General features: G+C 62.2%; 1 protein-coding gene and 1 long non-coding RNA gene across 2 annotated transcripts; both read left to right on the top strand.

Annotated features, from left to right (window-relative positions):
* Positions 1 to 297: 297 nt before the first annotated feature.
* On the top strand, positions 298 to 3,177 carry LOC117650560. The gene is made up of 2 exons (XR_004588048.1): positions 298 to 577; positions 1,888 to 3,177. It is a non-coding gene; the product is annotated as an uncharacterized LOC117650560 (long non-coding RNA).
* A 7,931-nt stretch (positions 3,178 to 11,108) lies between these two features.
* Positions 11,109 to 14,728, top strand: LOC117650933 (cyclin-dependent kinase inhibitor 1C-like). The gene is made up of 2 exons (XM_034394583.1): positions 11,109 to 11,850; positions 13,901 to 14,728. Exons 1-2 carry the CDS (start codon positions 11,280 to 11,282, stop codon positions 13,993 to 13,995), a joined length of 666 nt encoding a protein of 221 aa, XP_034250474.1. The 5' UTR covers positions 11,109 to 11,279; the 3' UTR covers positions 13,996 to 14,728.
* The last annotated feature ends 2,511 nt before the right edge of the window (positions 14,729 to 17,239 follow it).

Below are 17,239 nucleotides of genomic sequence, written 5' to 3'. Positions count from 1 at the left end.
GCCTTCGTCGCGCCGTCCGGCCCCAAGCGCTGCCTGTTCGGCGCCCCGTCCGCCGCCGACACGCAGCGCCTGCTGCGGGACGACCAGGACGCCGTCAAGGCCAGGATGCAGCGTCGCTGGGGCTGGGACATGAGCCGGGAAGCCCCGTCCGCGGCGCCGTCGTCATGGCAGTGGGAGCCCGTCAAGGCCGGCAAGGCGCGGCGGCACCCCTACGCCGTGCGTCCGTCAGCGACCAAGGCCGCCGCCTCTCCCGTGCACGCCAACACGCCCCTGCCCGCCCTGGTGTCGCCCCTGCCCGCCACGCCGACCGCCGTCTTGGACTCGTCGACCGCCTCGTCGTCGTCAGGAACGTCCACTCTGTCGCCGTCATCGCCGACATCGCCCGCCCTGGCCCACCTGTCTTCACCCACCGTCCTGAGGAGGCCGAGGACGCCGACGACGCCGGAGTCGTCGTGGGAATCCGAGTCGGACGACTCCTGCTGCGGAGACTCTGGCTGCTCCAGTCCACGCCCCCACGACGCGGGCCACCACGCGGGCCTGGGCCCCCACAGCGTGCCCGTCCAGACCAGAATCACAGGTGAGACTCGTTTCCATTTTGCGCGCCAAAGCGGCCAAAGCCACTTCGGCCTCTCTGGCGGCCCCTGCCCGGCTCGGCCAGGCCCGGCCCGTCCCGCGGGACACGGACACAAGACGGTCATCCCCAGCATCGCCCGTTTGCGCGCCAATCGTGCCGGCCCCTCTGACGTCACACCTCGTCACGCCTCGTCACGTCACGCCCTAGCCCGCGTGACTACCTGCACGCCCTGCCCCGCCGTGCACTCCGTGCTCTCGAGGTCCTATCACTTCCCGCGCCTCCGCGCCCAGCGCGCGGCCCGCGCTCACGTGCAGTTTGAAAAAGCCGTTGGAACTTTTAAAAGGGCTGCGGCCGGAGGGGAGGGAGGACGCGCGAAGGACGGCGGCCGGGTGGGGGAATGGCGCGGAGCGCGCGGTGCGGTGGGGTGGGGTCGGGTGAGGCCAGGGAGGGAGGGGGGGCCGCTCCCCTTCCTCGCTTCCTCGCTTGTATCCGGGTTACCAACTTGGCGGCCTTTCGGTCGTCTTCAAATTTTGGAGGGAATTTCGGAGCCAGCCAGAGTCGGTGGTGTCGTTCTCCTGCTTCTCATTCGCTGCCAAGCTGCCGCGCCAATGGCCCTCCTGAAGGTGTTCCCGCAGGCCCCCTTGACCGCTGCGCTTCGCGTCGCGACACTGGCGAGGCTAGGACAGCCACTCTTATCGATCCTCCCAACTTGTTGATTGAATTATCCCCGACAAGTACACTGCAATGCAAGTACGCAGCAAGTGCAGCTCTACCTGGGGTGCGTCTCCAAGTCTCGAAGGAGGAGGGCGGACTCCTGGCCCTCGCCCTCCGGCACGGCCGGCACGGCGGCCGGGACAGGTTCAGCATGTGGAGCACCCGGAGCTGCACCCTGGGTCCTGCTCGCAGTCCGGCCGACCTCGCCCTTGGGCTCGCCCTGCACACACGCTCACACACACAGACACACAGACACACACACACACACACACACACACGAGGCCCTCCCTTTCTTTCCTCCCCTCGGCGTCGCGACGCGCTTACCTGCAAGACACGCGACGGCGCCTTCCCCCGCCCCGCCGTGCCCGCCACGCGACCGCCCCGCCCCGCCCCGCCACACCGGCCCGACACTAAATTGCTTTGCGGTGGTAAATCACTGCGCCGACGGTGACGCGGTGCGCGCGGTGCACCGACCCAGTCAACTGCCGTCTGCGGGTTTTGGGTTTCTTTTCTTTTTTGTTGGGAACTAAGCCGGGGAGGCACCACGGGCTTATCTTTGAGCTTGTTTCGTGACGACATCCTTTGTTTCTGTTTTGCAGACTTCTGGAGGACGAGACGGTGTTCGACGAGCGAGTCCATTGTCAAGACTGGCAACGCGTCGCCAGCCCCGGCCCGGCCACCGGCCCGGCCCTGCTCCGTGTCCGTCTAGCTGCGAAGCTAGCGAAGCTAGGCGACCTCAAAGGCCCAGGCCAGCAGGCCGCCTCGTGAATTGACTTCCTATGCCACAGCTAGTCAGGGATCGTGCACCAACTCCTCTTGAGTTTCTGCATCCCCCCCATTCGTGGCATGGGGACTCTAATTTCAGACGTTTAGCTATAGTTGTTGTCTATGACATATCAGAGTTATTCGGAGTTTGTGGGAGCTACGCGCTGTGTCGGACTTTGCCGCCTGTTTTTGGGACCCTGATCGCCGGGCACGACTGCTTGTGATAGTTCCTGAGGAAAGATGACGAGGGCGATTGGGAAAGCCATTGTAAGAGCTTCGCTTGGAAGCGCGGGAAGTAGCCTATTGTCGCTGATTTTTTGGACTTATTTCCGATACGTCGCCAGAGCGGACCGACCTGTCATTCTTTCCTTGTACTTTATTTTGTTTGTATGTAGATTTCTTCTGAAGTAGCTCAGAGCTTGGTACCAAAAAAGGCGATGCAGTCTTTTGAAAGAAATGCTCCGGGAATACAGGGAACCTTTGGTAGTCCACGGGAAACGAAACAGTCAGAAAGCACGAGGCACTCTGTTTCCGTTCCGTGGATCAATTTCATTTGGTTCATGTCTTCTTGGAGTGCATTTCACCTTTTCTAGTCGAATGTGGCAATCTCTACGCTTTCAACGAATCATTCGTTTTTTGAAATTTAGTTTTTATGATATTAGCAAATGATGAACTTTTGTTAGCTCTGATTAAAGAGCAATGGGAACGATGCATCCTATTTGTAGACCAGTTTCTGCGGATTTCGCTAGCTTTCGCAGACGTGTCCTGTTTGCAATTTTGTGCCACAGGACTCGTGTGCAAGACCTCGATAAACATCCTTTTTACTTTGTCCCTGTTTACGCTTCTATTTCTTAGTTTGTGTTGATTACTGGTTTACCAATGCGATCGCACGTAGTCATGAACTGTCACTGACACAGTTACTGGCTTCTTTCTAAGATAATTATCAAAATGTAGTAGTAATAATTTGCTCACCGCAAACACAACATCATTGTCAGCAATATTATTGTGTGTAAATTTCTCATTCTGTCTTATTTTTTTGTATTATGTTGGACTGACTGAATATGTTATAGATGATTCCCAACGAAAGTATAAAATACATTTAATAAATCAATTATCAAATTTAACTTGCGTTCCAATTTACCCCAATTTGATCATGAATGATACTAAACACGTCAGACATGAATGAACGCGAGACGCGTCGTTCCATTTCCAACAATTTCTTGGAAAAAGCAAACATGAAACGCAAAAGAGAGTGCTTGGGAGAGTAGGCGCGTGCGGTACTACCCGCAGCGAGTGGCGCGCCATCTGCCGGGGAAAGGGAGGCCGATTAGCCGACACTGCCGGCACAGCACGGCCTCGAAATCGATACTCGCCCAGAGAGGCCCAATCCAATTAGCTAAAAAAAATATATATATTTAAAAAAAATGTTATTCTGTTGGAGCATAAAAGAATTTAGCCCAGAGATTGTCCGATGACTGTTTGCAAGTGTACAGTTGGCACACTCCACCCGCCGCAACCCGTCGCCACGCACGCATGCAAGCGCATCACCCAAAACCGCAAGACGAAGACAAAACACTTGGGGCCGGCGGCCACGCGCGCTGTGTGCTGTGTGTGTGTGTGTGTGTGTGTGTGTGTAAGTGTGTGTGTGTGGCAGATGACACGCCGCCGCACGCGTCTGCGATCATTCGCGTCGTTCGACCGGAGCGGGCCGGAGCGCCGGAGTCCGGTATCACCTTGCCCGGAGGCCTGGAGCACGTGGCGCGCGTGATGCGGTACGTCGGCGGTAAGGCACACCGTGGCACACTGGGCGGCAGGCCGCGGCCACGGGCAGGTGCTTCCGGGGGGCATCGGCTGGCGGCACCGCGGCGTGCCTGTCACTCGTAGCACCGCAAAACACGATCCAGTCAGCTCCATGCTTGCGGGGGCGGGCCGCTCAGCCTGCCGAGCATGGGGGGCACTCCTCGCGGGTCGCATGCCCGCAGCAGGCCGACGCGTCGACCAGACTACGCGACTATCGGCCACGGTAACGAAGTGAACGAAGCGACAATGCTGCCTTTCAAAGCCTATTTTAGCAACCCCTGCTCGCGGTGCCCGCATCAGCCCAGCCTGGCCCAGCCTGGCCCAGCCACCCGCGCCCATGCCAGTGGCATGCCTGCGTTGGGGGTGTCTGGGTGTCCTCGTGGACGGCAGTCGGAGCATCAAGTTCAAGCCATAGGGGTTCCAACTCGCCACCGCATGTACAGTTTTGGGCCGTGACCCGAGCTGCGGATGTGAAGCATGTGAAGCCGGCCCCCAGCCGGCAGGCTTGTCCCTTGGCCCTTGGCTGGCTGGGGACGGGACGCTGGCGTCACTCTATCGGCCCAAAACACCGCAGAACGCTCGAAAATGAGCCGCGGCCGCCACCGCCATCGTGGACTCCAGGATGGCGGCGACGAGCCCGCCGACGCCAAGCCGCCGCCATGACGCCGTCGGAAATCAGGAGCCATGAAATGTATTCCGCTGCCGGCTGGCCGACGCGTCGCGTTTTAATACATGCGGGGCGGGGCGGGGCGGGGCTGCCGGATGACTCTGCACAGGTAGCACGCGCTGTGCTGCGTGCCGGCCGTGCCGGCGTGGCACGTCGTCGTCGTGGTGGGTCTCGGTCCGGAAGAAGGAGGCAGGCAGGGTGCGGCCGCCACGCCGTCGGCGCACCCGCGCGGGTCGCTCCGCCAGTGTTGGCTCCGCCACTGGTTCCGAAAAGCGGGAAGGCATGCCAAAAACGCCATTCATTTATTTCTGCACGACGCGTCGCACCGCCACGCACCATTTCGTTTGCCAATCACAACAAACACATGGCGGCCCTAATGGTGACGTCTTGGTTGTGCAGCACGTCCACGTCCCGCGGTAATGGAGCGTGATTCGCCGTGATGGTCGTGATGGCCGTCATTGTCGTGCAACATTTCCAGCCGGGGTGTCGATGAGTGCCGATCGGATGAATAAACGCCTTTCTCGCGGCCCGTCTCGCGGCGTCTCGCGGCCCGACAGCCGATTCATCACCATCAGCCCCACCCCGCCCCGCCCCGCCCCGCCCCGCCAGCCGACAACACATGTCCCAAGGTCGGGGGTCAGGCCGAGGCGGATAAATCAGGCCATCTGAATCGACTGCGTCTTTTCGATGTCGACGCGAACGCCGTCGTCGAGTGTCGGGTCTGAAATCCAAGTCGAGAATGGTCCAATCGACTGCTGGGTTCTACCCGGTCGGCATGCACGTAAGTGGTTCCGGCCGCTGCTGGACCATCCCGGGCCCACATCCAGCCCCCTCGCAATTAAGGCCGCATTATTCGTTGATGAAGTGATCGGAGTCGCACTATTCTGTCGCCATTTGCATGTCTAGCTCCCCTCGCCGCGCCTTCCCAGACTGGCCGAGCCGGCCCGACCAGAACCACCGTGACGAGGCACTATTTTGACTATTTATAAAAATTACATCATACCAACCCTTTTTGCTTTCCCCTTTTTCTTTATTTTCTTTTTTTCCTTTCGCACAGCACGGGCAAAGATTCGAAATGAGATAGGTTTGGTTACTTTTTTGCGCGCCGGGGAGGAAAGCTTTCCAGAAGGTGAAAAGAAGGCGAAGTAAAAACAAGAGAAAGGAGGGACAAAGAAAAGCGTTAAATCGCGATGAATATCATCAAGTGGCGGTAATCGCCATCAGCACTCGAAACCGGAACACAACGGGCAAGGCGTGAAACGGTCACCTCGGGGCGGGGACGCGCGGGGACGCACGGGGACAGACAGACCTCCCTTTCTTCCAGACTCCTTTCCTTTCCTTTTCGGCTGGCTGCCTGCCTGGCTGCCTGCCTGGCTGCCTGTGCCACACCCCCTCGGCTGCCCCGCCGCTCGGTGACTGTCACAATACGACGCGCCGCGGCCAGATTCGGCGATAACAGACACATGACGTTGGCGCGCGCGTCAAAGCGACAAACCGACGACGGAGACGGGCGGGCGATCGCGATTCCGAGATCGAGATGGCCGCGACGTCGCGACGCGACGCCGCGAACAGGCCCGGCAGGCCGTCAGGCAGGCCCAGCCCGCGCGGAGGCTTTGTTGGCGGCACGGACGGATACTCTCGGGCACTGCATCATGGCAGCGAACACGGCGAGCACCGTCATCATGGTGAGCACGACGATGCTGGTGACCGCGCGGAGGGCATCCACGAGGACCGACCCTGCTCTGACCCGACCCGGCCTCGGTGCTCGGCCGTTTGTCTCGATGATCTCGCACCGGATGTCCAGCGTTCGAACCCCTGCTGTGTCCATTAGCTCCTTCGGCACTTTGGCACCCCCTGGGCATCCACCACGGCCTCCACCGCCTCGCCGAAAGGCTTCGCGGCGTCGCGGGCGCGCGGGAGATGGACGCGGGCCGGCGCGATAGCGCGCACACCGCGCGGCGCACCGGGGCCATATGGCGGCGTCCTCCGCGTTCGCCGCGTTCGGTCGGAATGTTAACAGCTCTTATCTGATCGGACGTCGCGTCACCCCGCGTCGCGTGCCGCGCCATGCCGCGCCATGCCGTGCTGGCGGTGCCGGCTCGATGGACCTCGAAGATGTAAATGCGGACCTGTGGCCGCCAGGAGGCCGTCAGGAGGCCGCCAGGAGGCAGGACGATCTGACTCGGCCGTCGGCAGCCGCAGCGCCGAGCTAAGCGGCCCGCCAATGGGAGGCAGGTGTCGTGCCATGAATGTACCATTTGGAGAAAAGTACCTAGGGGTACAGCCATCGTGCTCTGGTTGTACCCACCCTGGTAGGCTGCACACCCCGGTACAGTCATCTTTCGGGTATACTGTACATCCATCATCCCACACCGGCCAGGAGGACTGAACGAGCAAACGTGCGAACCGAAGAAGCGCGGCCGCTCGACATGGAATCCAGCAACATTTGGCAACTGGTCTGAGTCTCTGAGTTTGTTCGAGTGTAGAAGAAGAAGCGCAGCAATCCCGTCTCGTCCCCCAGTGCATCCAGTGCATCACGCGTGCGGCCGCGAGTGGCGCGGGCAGCCAGGCGGCACTGGCCGGCAGGGCAGGGCGGCACCGGCAGAGCTGGCAGCACGCAGCACGCACGGCGCGGGCCGGCCGGCCGAATTCATTCCGGTAGAGTGTCCCGGAAGAGGAAAGACAGTCCGCGAGTCCGGCGAAAAAGGGAAGGTTGCTGTACGGCTGTACGGGGTGATCCCGACTCGCTTCCACTGAAAATGAACCGAATCGCCGCTTATTTACTTAAGCTGCGGTTCCGGGTAGCATGCGCTTCCGGTGCAAGCGATGCCACCGCGGAGTGGTGGCGATGGCACCCTTGTACCTAGAGGGGTGCAGCGCGGTGCGAGGGTGGACCGGGGTGGACCGGCACACCACCGGAAATGAAATGACGTTTCTGGCAGTGATCGGCCTGTTGGAAACAATACCGACCACGCACGCGTGCGCGGACACTCACACTCACACACACTCACACGCACACACACACACACACACACACACGCACAGACACAGACGCGCGCAACGATCGCGTGCCCGTCGCGGCGTCGGCAAATGGAAAGGATAAGCTGCCCCCAAATGTCCGTGCCGACTGCATCCCCGCGCTTCGAAATGACGCCGAAGGGTGCACGCCACTGCAGCACGCGGCAGCACGCGGCGGTGCCGTGCAGCCTGGGCCGTTGGTCGTTGGTCGGTGCACAGGGTCGTGTCGGTGCGATATTCGGCTGACCTCTGGAGTGCCCCGGCCGGGTGCCCGGTCCTGGCGGTCCTGGCCTGCCTCGGGGCCAATCCGGGCCAATCGCATGGGTCGGTCAGTAGGCGCGCCGGGGCGCGTCGAGGCGTGGCGGCTGGCAGCGCGACGCCGGCAGTCTGCAGAGCGTCGAGTCGAGTGTCGCGTACGCCCACAAGTGGCACTTGACCCATCGGATTCGCGCGGCCGCCCCCCGCCGCCCCCCGCCGCCCCGCTGCTGTCAAAGAGTTAACGCAGCTGGCCCCTCTCGGCAGTCTCGGCCGGGCGTGCAGCGCAGCGACCCCTTCAAGAGGCCTCCTCCGTTTGGAAAGTCGTTAAAAACGCGCAAGCGTGAACGCGAACGCGCCACTGGCGAGCGCGCCGCCGTAAACAATGCGAGTCGAACTCATAAACGCGCGCGGCCTTTGTTCGCCGGGCCGCTACAAGATCCTAATGAAAATATTTTTATACGCGGACGCAGTGTCGCGGAAGATGTCGCCGCCAAGGGTTGCAGGAAACAATGCGCGGGCCGGCCTCCCCGACGGCCACCCCGGCGGCCAACCTCCCCCCGCCGCCACTGCCGCCACCGCCGCTCGAGTGCCGCGTCCGACCGAGTCGCGCGCCCCCGGAGTCCTCTCTGGAGTCCCCCGCGCTGCCGAGGCCTCCAACTTCCTATGCAGCAGGAAGTGCGAAGTGCGAGTGCAGACAAGTGACACACAGTGACACCAAACGGCAAGCAAAGTGCAAACTCGGCCGGCCTGGGCCGCATTCTCGCATTCTCGTCGACCCGCAATTTTTCTCGGTTTCGCAGTCTTTCGCACCTGAAGCGGGGGTCCGCCCGCGCCCGCCATACAATGCCGCTTGACGCGGGGCTGTCGACATGCGGGTGCGGGGCTGGCGGGGCTGGCGGGGCGGGGTATTCTTCCTCTCCGTCTGGCCCGCTTGACCGTGGACTCCGTGGACCGGTTGGCTGGAGCCTCTGTGTCTGCCGTGTCTGCCAAAGCCAGGGCTGACCTGCTCCCCCTCCCCTCCCCTCCCCTCTATTTTGGCTCCGAAAACATCCTCGCCTGACCCACACCTCCCCGCCCTGGACATTCTTGTCGTCTTCTCCAGGGCCCCGTCGTCCGCCTTCGTCTTCCCATCGCCTCCCGTCGGGACGAACTGTCAAGTTTCACAATCGCTTCTCGGCTTGCGGCGCTCTGCTCGCCTCTTGCTTTACTTCTGCTCACAGCACGACTGGAAAAAAAATCGTTTGGTGGAGAGGTGGTGGCGCAAATCAACCCCCGTAGCAAAAACGCTCTCCTTATCGAAGAAGAACCCAACAGGGACAACTGGCTGCGTATCCAGGCCCCGACCCTTGGCTGGCCACCGCCAACAAACATGTCACTCCCCTGTCAAGCTCAACCCGATCCCGGCCGTGGAAACAGTCTTGGCGCCAGCCACCACTCGGGCACGGCCATGCCCCGCCCCGCCCGGGACCACCCTGGCGCCGCCGCGCCCCGACCCCGGTCACGGTGGGCGGGGTGTTGGTCGCCTCGCCTCGCCTGCCAGCATCGCCTGCATGTTCGGCACACAATGGCGATGGCGCGACGCGTGGGCTGTGTGGCCCTATCGGCTCCTGAGTGGCCCGTCGGCCCGTCCCGTCCGGCCACGGAGGGGCCACGGCGACTCTGCGGCACGGTGGCGACTCCTGGAAGATAGCAGCCTTCGTCCTGCGCCGACCCGACACTCGCCGCCATCAATTACTCCCGGCTATCGGCGTGCTCCCCGCTGGCGCTGCTGGCGCTGCTGGCCGTGTCTTCTGTCAGACGATTTCGCAGAGTCGTTCGGCTTGCTGTCTCTCTCTCCCCCATCCGGCACGCCAGTGTGCCAGAGACGGGGCGACGGCGTCGGCCGCTACCGGCCCCGTCCCGCGTTCAAGTCCCCGCCCGGCAGCGTAGGCCACCCTTCGGGCGCGGCGGCCAGGGGGGCTGCGGAGCGCCGGAAGGCAGGCGGGCCGTGGCGCCTGTTTGTCCGCGCCCAACGGCCAGCAGCTCGCTCTGTTCAAAGAAGCCATGCCGGCGCCCTTGCAAACTGACTCCAAGAGACTGTCTCTCTCGCACCCATGGGTCGTCCCGCGTATTGGTGCGAGGGAGACAGCAGAGGGACGAAATCGACTCTCGGAAACAGCCCAGGAGCACCCCGACGGGCACGGTCCGCACCATGGGGGCGCTGCTGGCGGCGCGGTACGGGCGTGACGGGGAGGTTATCGTGGAGGTCCTCGTTCGACTTCCAACCGTCCGGCGGGGTGCAACGACGGTCGCAGTCCAAGATCCAAACATGATCCAAAACAGGAGAGGCCGATGGTGGTCGAAGGAACCATGTACTGTGTGTGTTTTCAGACTATCAGTGTTTTCGAACCAACAAGTTCAAGTTGCCGGTGCTTTACCGCCGGCCGCAGGGAGAGGGGAGGAAGGAGGCGGGGGCCGGTGCGGTGCGGCGCTGGGGACGGAGTTGGCCGGCTCGCCGCTAGAGCGCGCCACCAGTGCTGCCGCGCGCCAGTCCTGCAGTCCTGCCGCGCTGGCGTCGCGTCAGCGTAACCGTCACCGGCCCGCCGGCGGCAGCGCGGCAGCAAGACCAAAAGCGCTGCATTTGCTTTCAAACAGTCCCTCGCTCCGGCTGGATTTCCCCGCAGCGTTTCCGCGGCCTCGCGCCCGGGGATTAAAACGGGGCGGACTTTTTGGCACTCGTTGTCGCGACGTTGAGCGGGCCAACGCGCCCAGAGCTGGTTCCCCGACCTAGCGTTGTGTAAGTGCAACGGCTTGCGCGGGGCGCGGCCTGGCGGCCTCAGGCCGTTCGTGGTTGGGGGCGCGAGGCATGACGCGGCTCTAGCCAAAACCAGCGAATCAACTCAAACTGGCGACACAGGCCACTGGCAAGACGCAGGCGACGACGACGCAAGGCAAGGTGCCGTTGCGCTCGTTGCGCCGGACGCGTGGCTGAAAGATCCATGCCGTCACTGTCGCGGCCTTTTAGCCTTCCCCAGCCACGGCCGCGGTTGCGTAGTGAAGTGTTGTTTGCGTTGCTTTTCTGCCCGTCTCGGACGGAGATGGGAATAGATCAGAAAACGCACCACACGCTATGCGGGAGGGGAGGGGGAGGGGGACGTAGACGCGGTGCCGCGGCCGCGCTGGCCGGCTAGGCCGGCGGAGTGGTGGGGGGACCGGCTCGACTCGTCACCGCGCTCGGCTTCAAGCCGGGCCACGCGCGTGGAGCCGCGCCGAGCCGAGCCGAGCGCGCAGCGACACGCCGCCGCCGAAGCGACCGAGCGGCCGAGGCCGAGCCCAACCGAACGCAGCGCGGCGCGCAGTCGGTTCTCAGTAGACGAAGGCAGCGGACGCGCGCCTGCCATCCCGTTCCGGCCCTCGCCCCGCGACAAAGTGTTAGTAGTGTCGTGAAACAAGCCAGCAGTTAGTGACCAGTGCGCCTGCCCTTGGATTACTCCAGCATATGAAATGAGTGTTCGTGTGTCAAATCCCTTTTCATTGACTGAAATGCGGCGTCTTCGTGAGGCGGTTGTGGCCCGCCCTTACCGGCCGGACCCCGAGGCCCGCGCTCGGATTTGCCGTAACTTGTGGGGCAAGTCCTCCGCGGACGACAGTAGGGCCTTCGCCGCAAAGGAGTTGGCGGAGCACCGGGAGCGGGATGCGGAGCGGTGGGGCTTCGACTTCGCCCGGGAGGTGCCTCTTCGCTACGGCCCCGGCGCGGGCCGCTACAATTGGAGCAAGGTCCTCACCGGCACCGTCTCGGCGGCCTACAAGATGCCCCGGTTGGAGCCTCTGGAGCCCCGGATGGACCGGAGGCTGGAGACCGCCCGCGCCACCGTCCCATGTCGCGACGTCCACCGGTGCCCCGAGCCTCAGCAGCCCGAGGCAAGCGTGACGGCCGAGGCCGCCACGCCCCCGGTGCCCGCCAAGATCTTCCCAGCGACGCTGGCGGCGCAGGACCTCAACAGTCCACCCGCCTCCACCACCAGCTCGGCGGCGGCCAGCCCCGCGGCGCCGGTCCGGCAAACTTCCATGACAGGTGAGCATTGTTGGCGGTCGCTCCGCCCCCTCCGCGGAGGCTTCGCGGTGCTTCGCGGTGCTTCGCGGTGCTTCGCGGTCCCCGTTCCCTGCCGCCCCCCGAAGCCGCTGCGCTTCCGCGCTTGTCTACTTTCACCCGGCGCGGTCGGCGAATCTGCGACCTGGCCCGACGGCGCCGTGGTGTTGGTGTTCTAGTGTACTGCGCGCCGAAAAAAAGAAACGGGGCCACGCGGCTTGTCGTGGCCCCGTTCCGTTTGGTAGATAAGGCGGCGTCCCAAAGCGCCTTGTGCCGTTGGCGGCCGTTGGCGTGGAGTGGGAGGGGCCGACGGGCCGTCAGGCACCGTCAGGCCGACGGGGTGCAACAACAGGCCGGGGGCGCGGCCCTAAGCGCTCGGCCCGGCATGGCCCATCACCGCGCAGCGTTACGGCGTAGCTTAGTTGGACACAAGCGGGGTGGCGATAGCGGCTGAGTGCGTTGGTTCGTTAGCCGTCCCGCATGCACCCCAGGCTGCCCCAGGCTGGCAGGCCAGGCCGCGCACCCCTCGCCGGTCGCGACGCGTGCCTGTCTTGTGCCGCGGAGCGCGGATCGATGGCGGGTCGATATTGCGTCGCGGGGGAGTGTGGGAGAGCGAGGGTGCGTCGCGTCGCGTCGCGGGGGCCGTCACGGAGCGCGCAGCGCGCTGCAGTTTGGCGGCCTATCTGCCGGCTATCTTATCGCGCTGCGGGGACGCGGAACGGCAGAGCGGCGCGGAGATGTGTGCAATCAGCAAACACGCTGACCCTACGCGCGGAGTGGCTGAGGCTGCGAGTTTTCTTCGGCCGCGCGGTTTTCGGCCGGGCGGCGCGGGGCTCCGCGGAGCTAGATAGGCCGTCTTGGGCTTGGCCGGCACCGGGTGCCGATACCGGTTCTCAGTCTCCCGAGGGGGCCGTGCTGCCCGATGGCTGCCCGGCCCGTCTAGTTTGGCTAGCTCGCGGCGGAGCGGCCTCGGCCCCGCTGTGCTCCGCTCTCCCATCCGCCACACGGTGCCCCTCAAGCCCCGCGGGTCGCGTTGCCGAGTGCGGGGAAAGCGGAAAACTGCACGAGGTTTTCCTGTGTGCCGACGGGCCGCGACGGGCCGACCCAGCTGTGTCAGATGCAAGCAAGTGGAGTGACCCCTGGGCGAGGGGAGGGGAGGGGCACTTACCGAGTTAAATCCCAGTGCGCCGTGCCCCTCCCCTCCCCCCGCCCTTTTGTGTTCGTTTTTGTGAGCGAGGGATGGATGCGGTGAGACAGCGCTGAGCACGGCGGGGGAGGGAGCGGGCGGCGTGGCGCGGCGTGGCGCAGGACAGCGTCCTTCGGTCTGTCTGGCTGCGAGTCCTGCTGCCGTCCGCTCGCCCCCTGCCGGACGCTGTGCTGAGCTGCGCCGCCTGACGCGTGGCCCGTCTGGCCCGACGCTTGACTATCATCTTGTGGAGCATTTTATTTTCTCGGGCCGGCTCACGTGTGCGTCCACGCCCATGGCCGAGGCTGGGGCCCTGTAGCCCTGGCCGTGCCCTGGCCGTGCCCTGGCCGTTGTGCTCTGTCTCTGCGTCTCGCGGGTCGTCCGGCCGTCTTGACGTCGCGTCAACGGGCCGTGTAATGCCGTGTGTGTCCGTGCGTGCGCCTCGTTGACGGCGTCCTCGTTCTCCTCGGCCGCGCGCCTTGATGGGGTGCGTTTCCCTTTAAACGGCCACCCCTCCCCACCCCCACCCCCGCCCATTACCATGTCGACCTTCGCGCCTGGGAACCGCCGGGAAGGGAACCGTCCCGCGGCCAGACAGCGATTCGCGGTGCACCTGGCAGCGCTGGCTGCGCTGGCACACTGGGGGATGCTGCGGCAGCGCGGCCAGTGCGCGTCGCTTCGCGTTGCTTGGCGTTGCCGCGCGGCGCAGGAAGTCGCCAACGGGGTGGTGGTGACGCAATGAAGGTCGTCGGACGCGAAAGCCGAATGCACTTGCCCCGCTCGCCCCCTCGCCCCTCACTGCCGTGGTTCGACTCTGAGACTAATGAGTGCTGTTTTTGTGTGTTGCAGAATTCCTTCAAGTCAGGAAGCGGTCAAGATCCGACGTGAAGCACGAAGAGAATCCTGCCAAGAGGAGAAAAAGCAATTCTCAGGCTAGTCATTAGAGTGGTCGAGATTGATTCTATTAGGTTGTAACCCCCTCACGTGGGCCTTTTTATGTGTTTCAAATCAATGTTTTAACTTTGTGAAATTTTAAATTGTTATTTTCTTTTTGTTCTGCGTTTCTCGAAATCATGTGGAATTATATTTAAGAGACCGCATTTTATCAATTCTGCTATACTAAAAAAATCAACTGTGCGTTTTTGGGAACGCAGCTTGTCTTGTCCTGTCAATCATGTCGTCCAGCTAGAGATAACGGGTTTGGCCCTTCCCCTAGACGGCCTCGCTGCGTCTCGCTTCGGCCGCCTCGGGGGACTTGGCCACGCCGATGCCTTGCCGCGGCCCTGCCCTCCCTCTGGCCGGCCTTCCTGGGCCTCGTCGCCAAGGCCGCCCCGAAGGACTGGCAGGCGCCGCTGGTCGCGCTATGCCAAAGGATGCTTGATTATTTCCTGATACTCCATGATTGGATTTCGCTTGTTTCTTTTATTATTTTTAACATGTTACTTAAGATATTTATATAATTAATTATCATAACACTGCTGTGATGTATTTTAATGATTGATTGTACTGATCTCAGCCCCATTATCTTTGTGTACAACGAAAACACTCGCAAAAAGGCAGGGGTGTGATTTAAGAAGAGACTGTATCTCTAAAGCCTTTTTAAACTTGTTTTCGTGTTTTTAAGTATAGGATTTTATTGTATATCATTGTTGGGAAAAATAAACTAATTACATTTTACACTTTGTTTAACTTCAAAAAAAATCCTTACATAACATAAACCCTAAGTACCGAAATGTAAACAGCAAATTAAATAATTCAAATTAATTTCTTTTTGATCGGACAGAAAGTTATCAATGCAATCTCATAAGAATTGTTGGGTCAAAATCAATGAAATTGAACGCGGATCAACAAAGTTGGTTCACGCCTAAAGGCAGTTTTTCAGACACAGTATATATACGCACTACCATCAAGGAAAAATTTAAAAATGGGAAAAAGAAGAGACGAAAAAGAACACCTGTGGAAGGCGGACTGACACTGGGGCCACTGACCACCAAAATAACTAACGCCCGCCTATGTAAATGAGGCCGCTGGGCGCGGCTGGCGCGACTGGGCGTTTGAACAATGCAGGGCCTTTTAAAAGGCCGGGCTGGGCGACGCTGGGCGTGCAACGACCGAACGGCCGCCTTACACTTGGGGAGGGCTGACTGTAAGTCGTTCGTGAGGCACACAAAGGCCGCCTTTGAGCCGAGCCCCGCTGGCCTCGCTTTCAGCCCCTCGCCGTCGGCTTGCCGTCGGAGCCGGGGCTCCCAGGCGTGGCAACGCCCGTCAAAGGCATAAATGCATGTGAACGCCGCAACGCGGCCCCGCAGTGTGCCAGCGGCCCCGCCGCAGTGGAGTCGGGGGACGGCCGGACTCGGGACAAATAGTTGCTCTCGCGGCCAGATTTCTCGACACCCGGCGCGGCATTACAACTCTATTGGGCGGTCGTCACGGCGGCCTGTTAATTGGGGACTCACTAGGGTAAGGCGGCCTCGTCCTAGGCTGCACGTCGCTACGCGCGTCTTCCGGGCCGATATGGAAATCGCCGGCGTATTTTACAAGGGGGACACGGGGGACGCGCGTGTCACGGGCGGCCGGCCGGGGTCGCCGGGGTGCAGGCGTTTTAAAAAACCGGGCCGCCTGCCTGCCTGCCTGGCTTCACGGCGAAAAGGGGATAAATTACAGAGGGGGCGATCGTAACAGGAAAACAAGGCAACTCTGATTCCAACTTCTTGGCGCCGGTTGGGCGGAACGGCTCGGAATGGCATTAGCGAAGTGGGGCAAGGGCGCGGCGAGGGAAGGCCTAGCCTAGCCGGACCCCAAACACGTTTAAAGGGCCGTCCGTGATAACAGCGCGGCACCGGCCGGCCTCGCCGAAGTGCCGTGGCGGTGCCGCGGCGCCTGTAGAGACCTGTGTCCTTATCGGAGCGGTGCAGAGTGCAGCTCGCGCGCGCCTCGCCGGAAGGGCACGTCCCTGTTTTTGCGGGGAGGTTGGCAGTGCCTGCGCGCCCCATGAGTGCGAGCGAGACAGAGCGACGAAAACGACTCTCGGAATGAGTCGGCTGGTAATCCGCGCGGCGCGGGGGCGGGCACACGCTCGTCCGTCGTCGCCCTGTCTCTGTCACCCTCACGGGGCGCGCCGTCGGGGTGCGAGAGAGACAGCGGCCGGTGCACTCGGCGGCGCCGACAAAGGGACCGCCGTGCAGGCCGTGCAGGCCGCGGTGCTGCAGGTCGTGTCGGAACGGCGGCTTCTTTTCGCGGTAGCCGACGGCCGATTCCACGGACGTGCGTGGAACACGAGGAACGGAACAACACCACCGCGGGCTTATTCTTCCAAAAGGACGACAAGTTGGGTTCGAACCCCTGCCGCTCGCGCAGTCTGTCCCCTGGCAACGCGCGCCGCCGCCTTCCTGCATGCACTCGGCGCGTGCAGCCCGCGGGCCTGGCCTGCCTGGCTTGCCTGGCTATGCCCGCCGGTGAGTCGGCACTCGGCAGGTGCATGTTGATAAGGCCTGGCCTTTGTGCCACGGCGGCGCAGCAAGGCTCGCGGCACTCGCGGCGGCGACACCCGCGGCGAAACTGCAACCAACTTGTCCGATCGCTTCTGACGCATTTCTTTTCGCCATGAAGCGAATTTCACGCTCCGCTTGAGCCAGGTCATCGAACTCGTGGCGCGGGGCTTTGGGGCTCCGAAAGACTGATGATTGAAATGAAGGGGCGGGGATGGAACAAATCCGTGGTTTTGATTATGATATTACATCCACACGTCGCCGGCGATGAGATTTTTCTTCGTTCGACCCAAGAGGCTTCTTCCCAAATCCAAATTGGGATTTTTGGCGGGTAGCCGCGCGGTAGCAGGCAGACTGCGGCAAATGATATGGGATTTTCGCTGGCCGTGTGAACCCGGTATAGCGTCCAGCGAGAGAGAGAGGGAGAGAGGAGCAACAAAAAACCCAAGCGGCGGGGCGGTCTCGGCGGGCGGACGGACGGCGGACGAGTCCGTGGACGGACAGCGGCCGTCAGGGACCAAATCCGACAGGTAATTGAAACTTGGCCACATGTCCAATTTGCCACTGTCCGGGAGTAGGCAGCAGCCAGGCCGCCTGCCCGCGGGGATTAGAGTACGGCTGCCTTCAAAAGGGGTTATGGCGGCCAATCTAATTGAACACTCGTCTGTAGACTGTTTCCGAGAGTCGTTTTCTTCGATCT

Source organism: Thrips palmi, unplaced genomic scaffold, assembly GCF_012932325.1.
Source record: "Thrips palmi isolate BJ-2018 unplaced genomic scaffold, TpBJ-2018v1 HiC_scaffold_5, whole genome shotgun sequence".
NCBI lineage: Eukaryota > Metazoa > Arthropoda > Insecta > Thysanoptera > Thripidae > Thrips > Thrips palmi.
The sequence above is the reverse complement of the archived record's forward strand: the minus strand, read 5'-3'. Positions and strand labels throughout refer to the sequence as shown.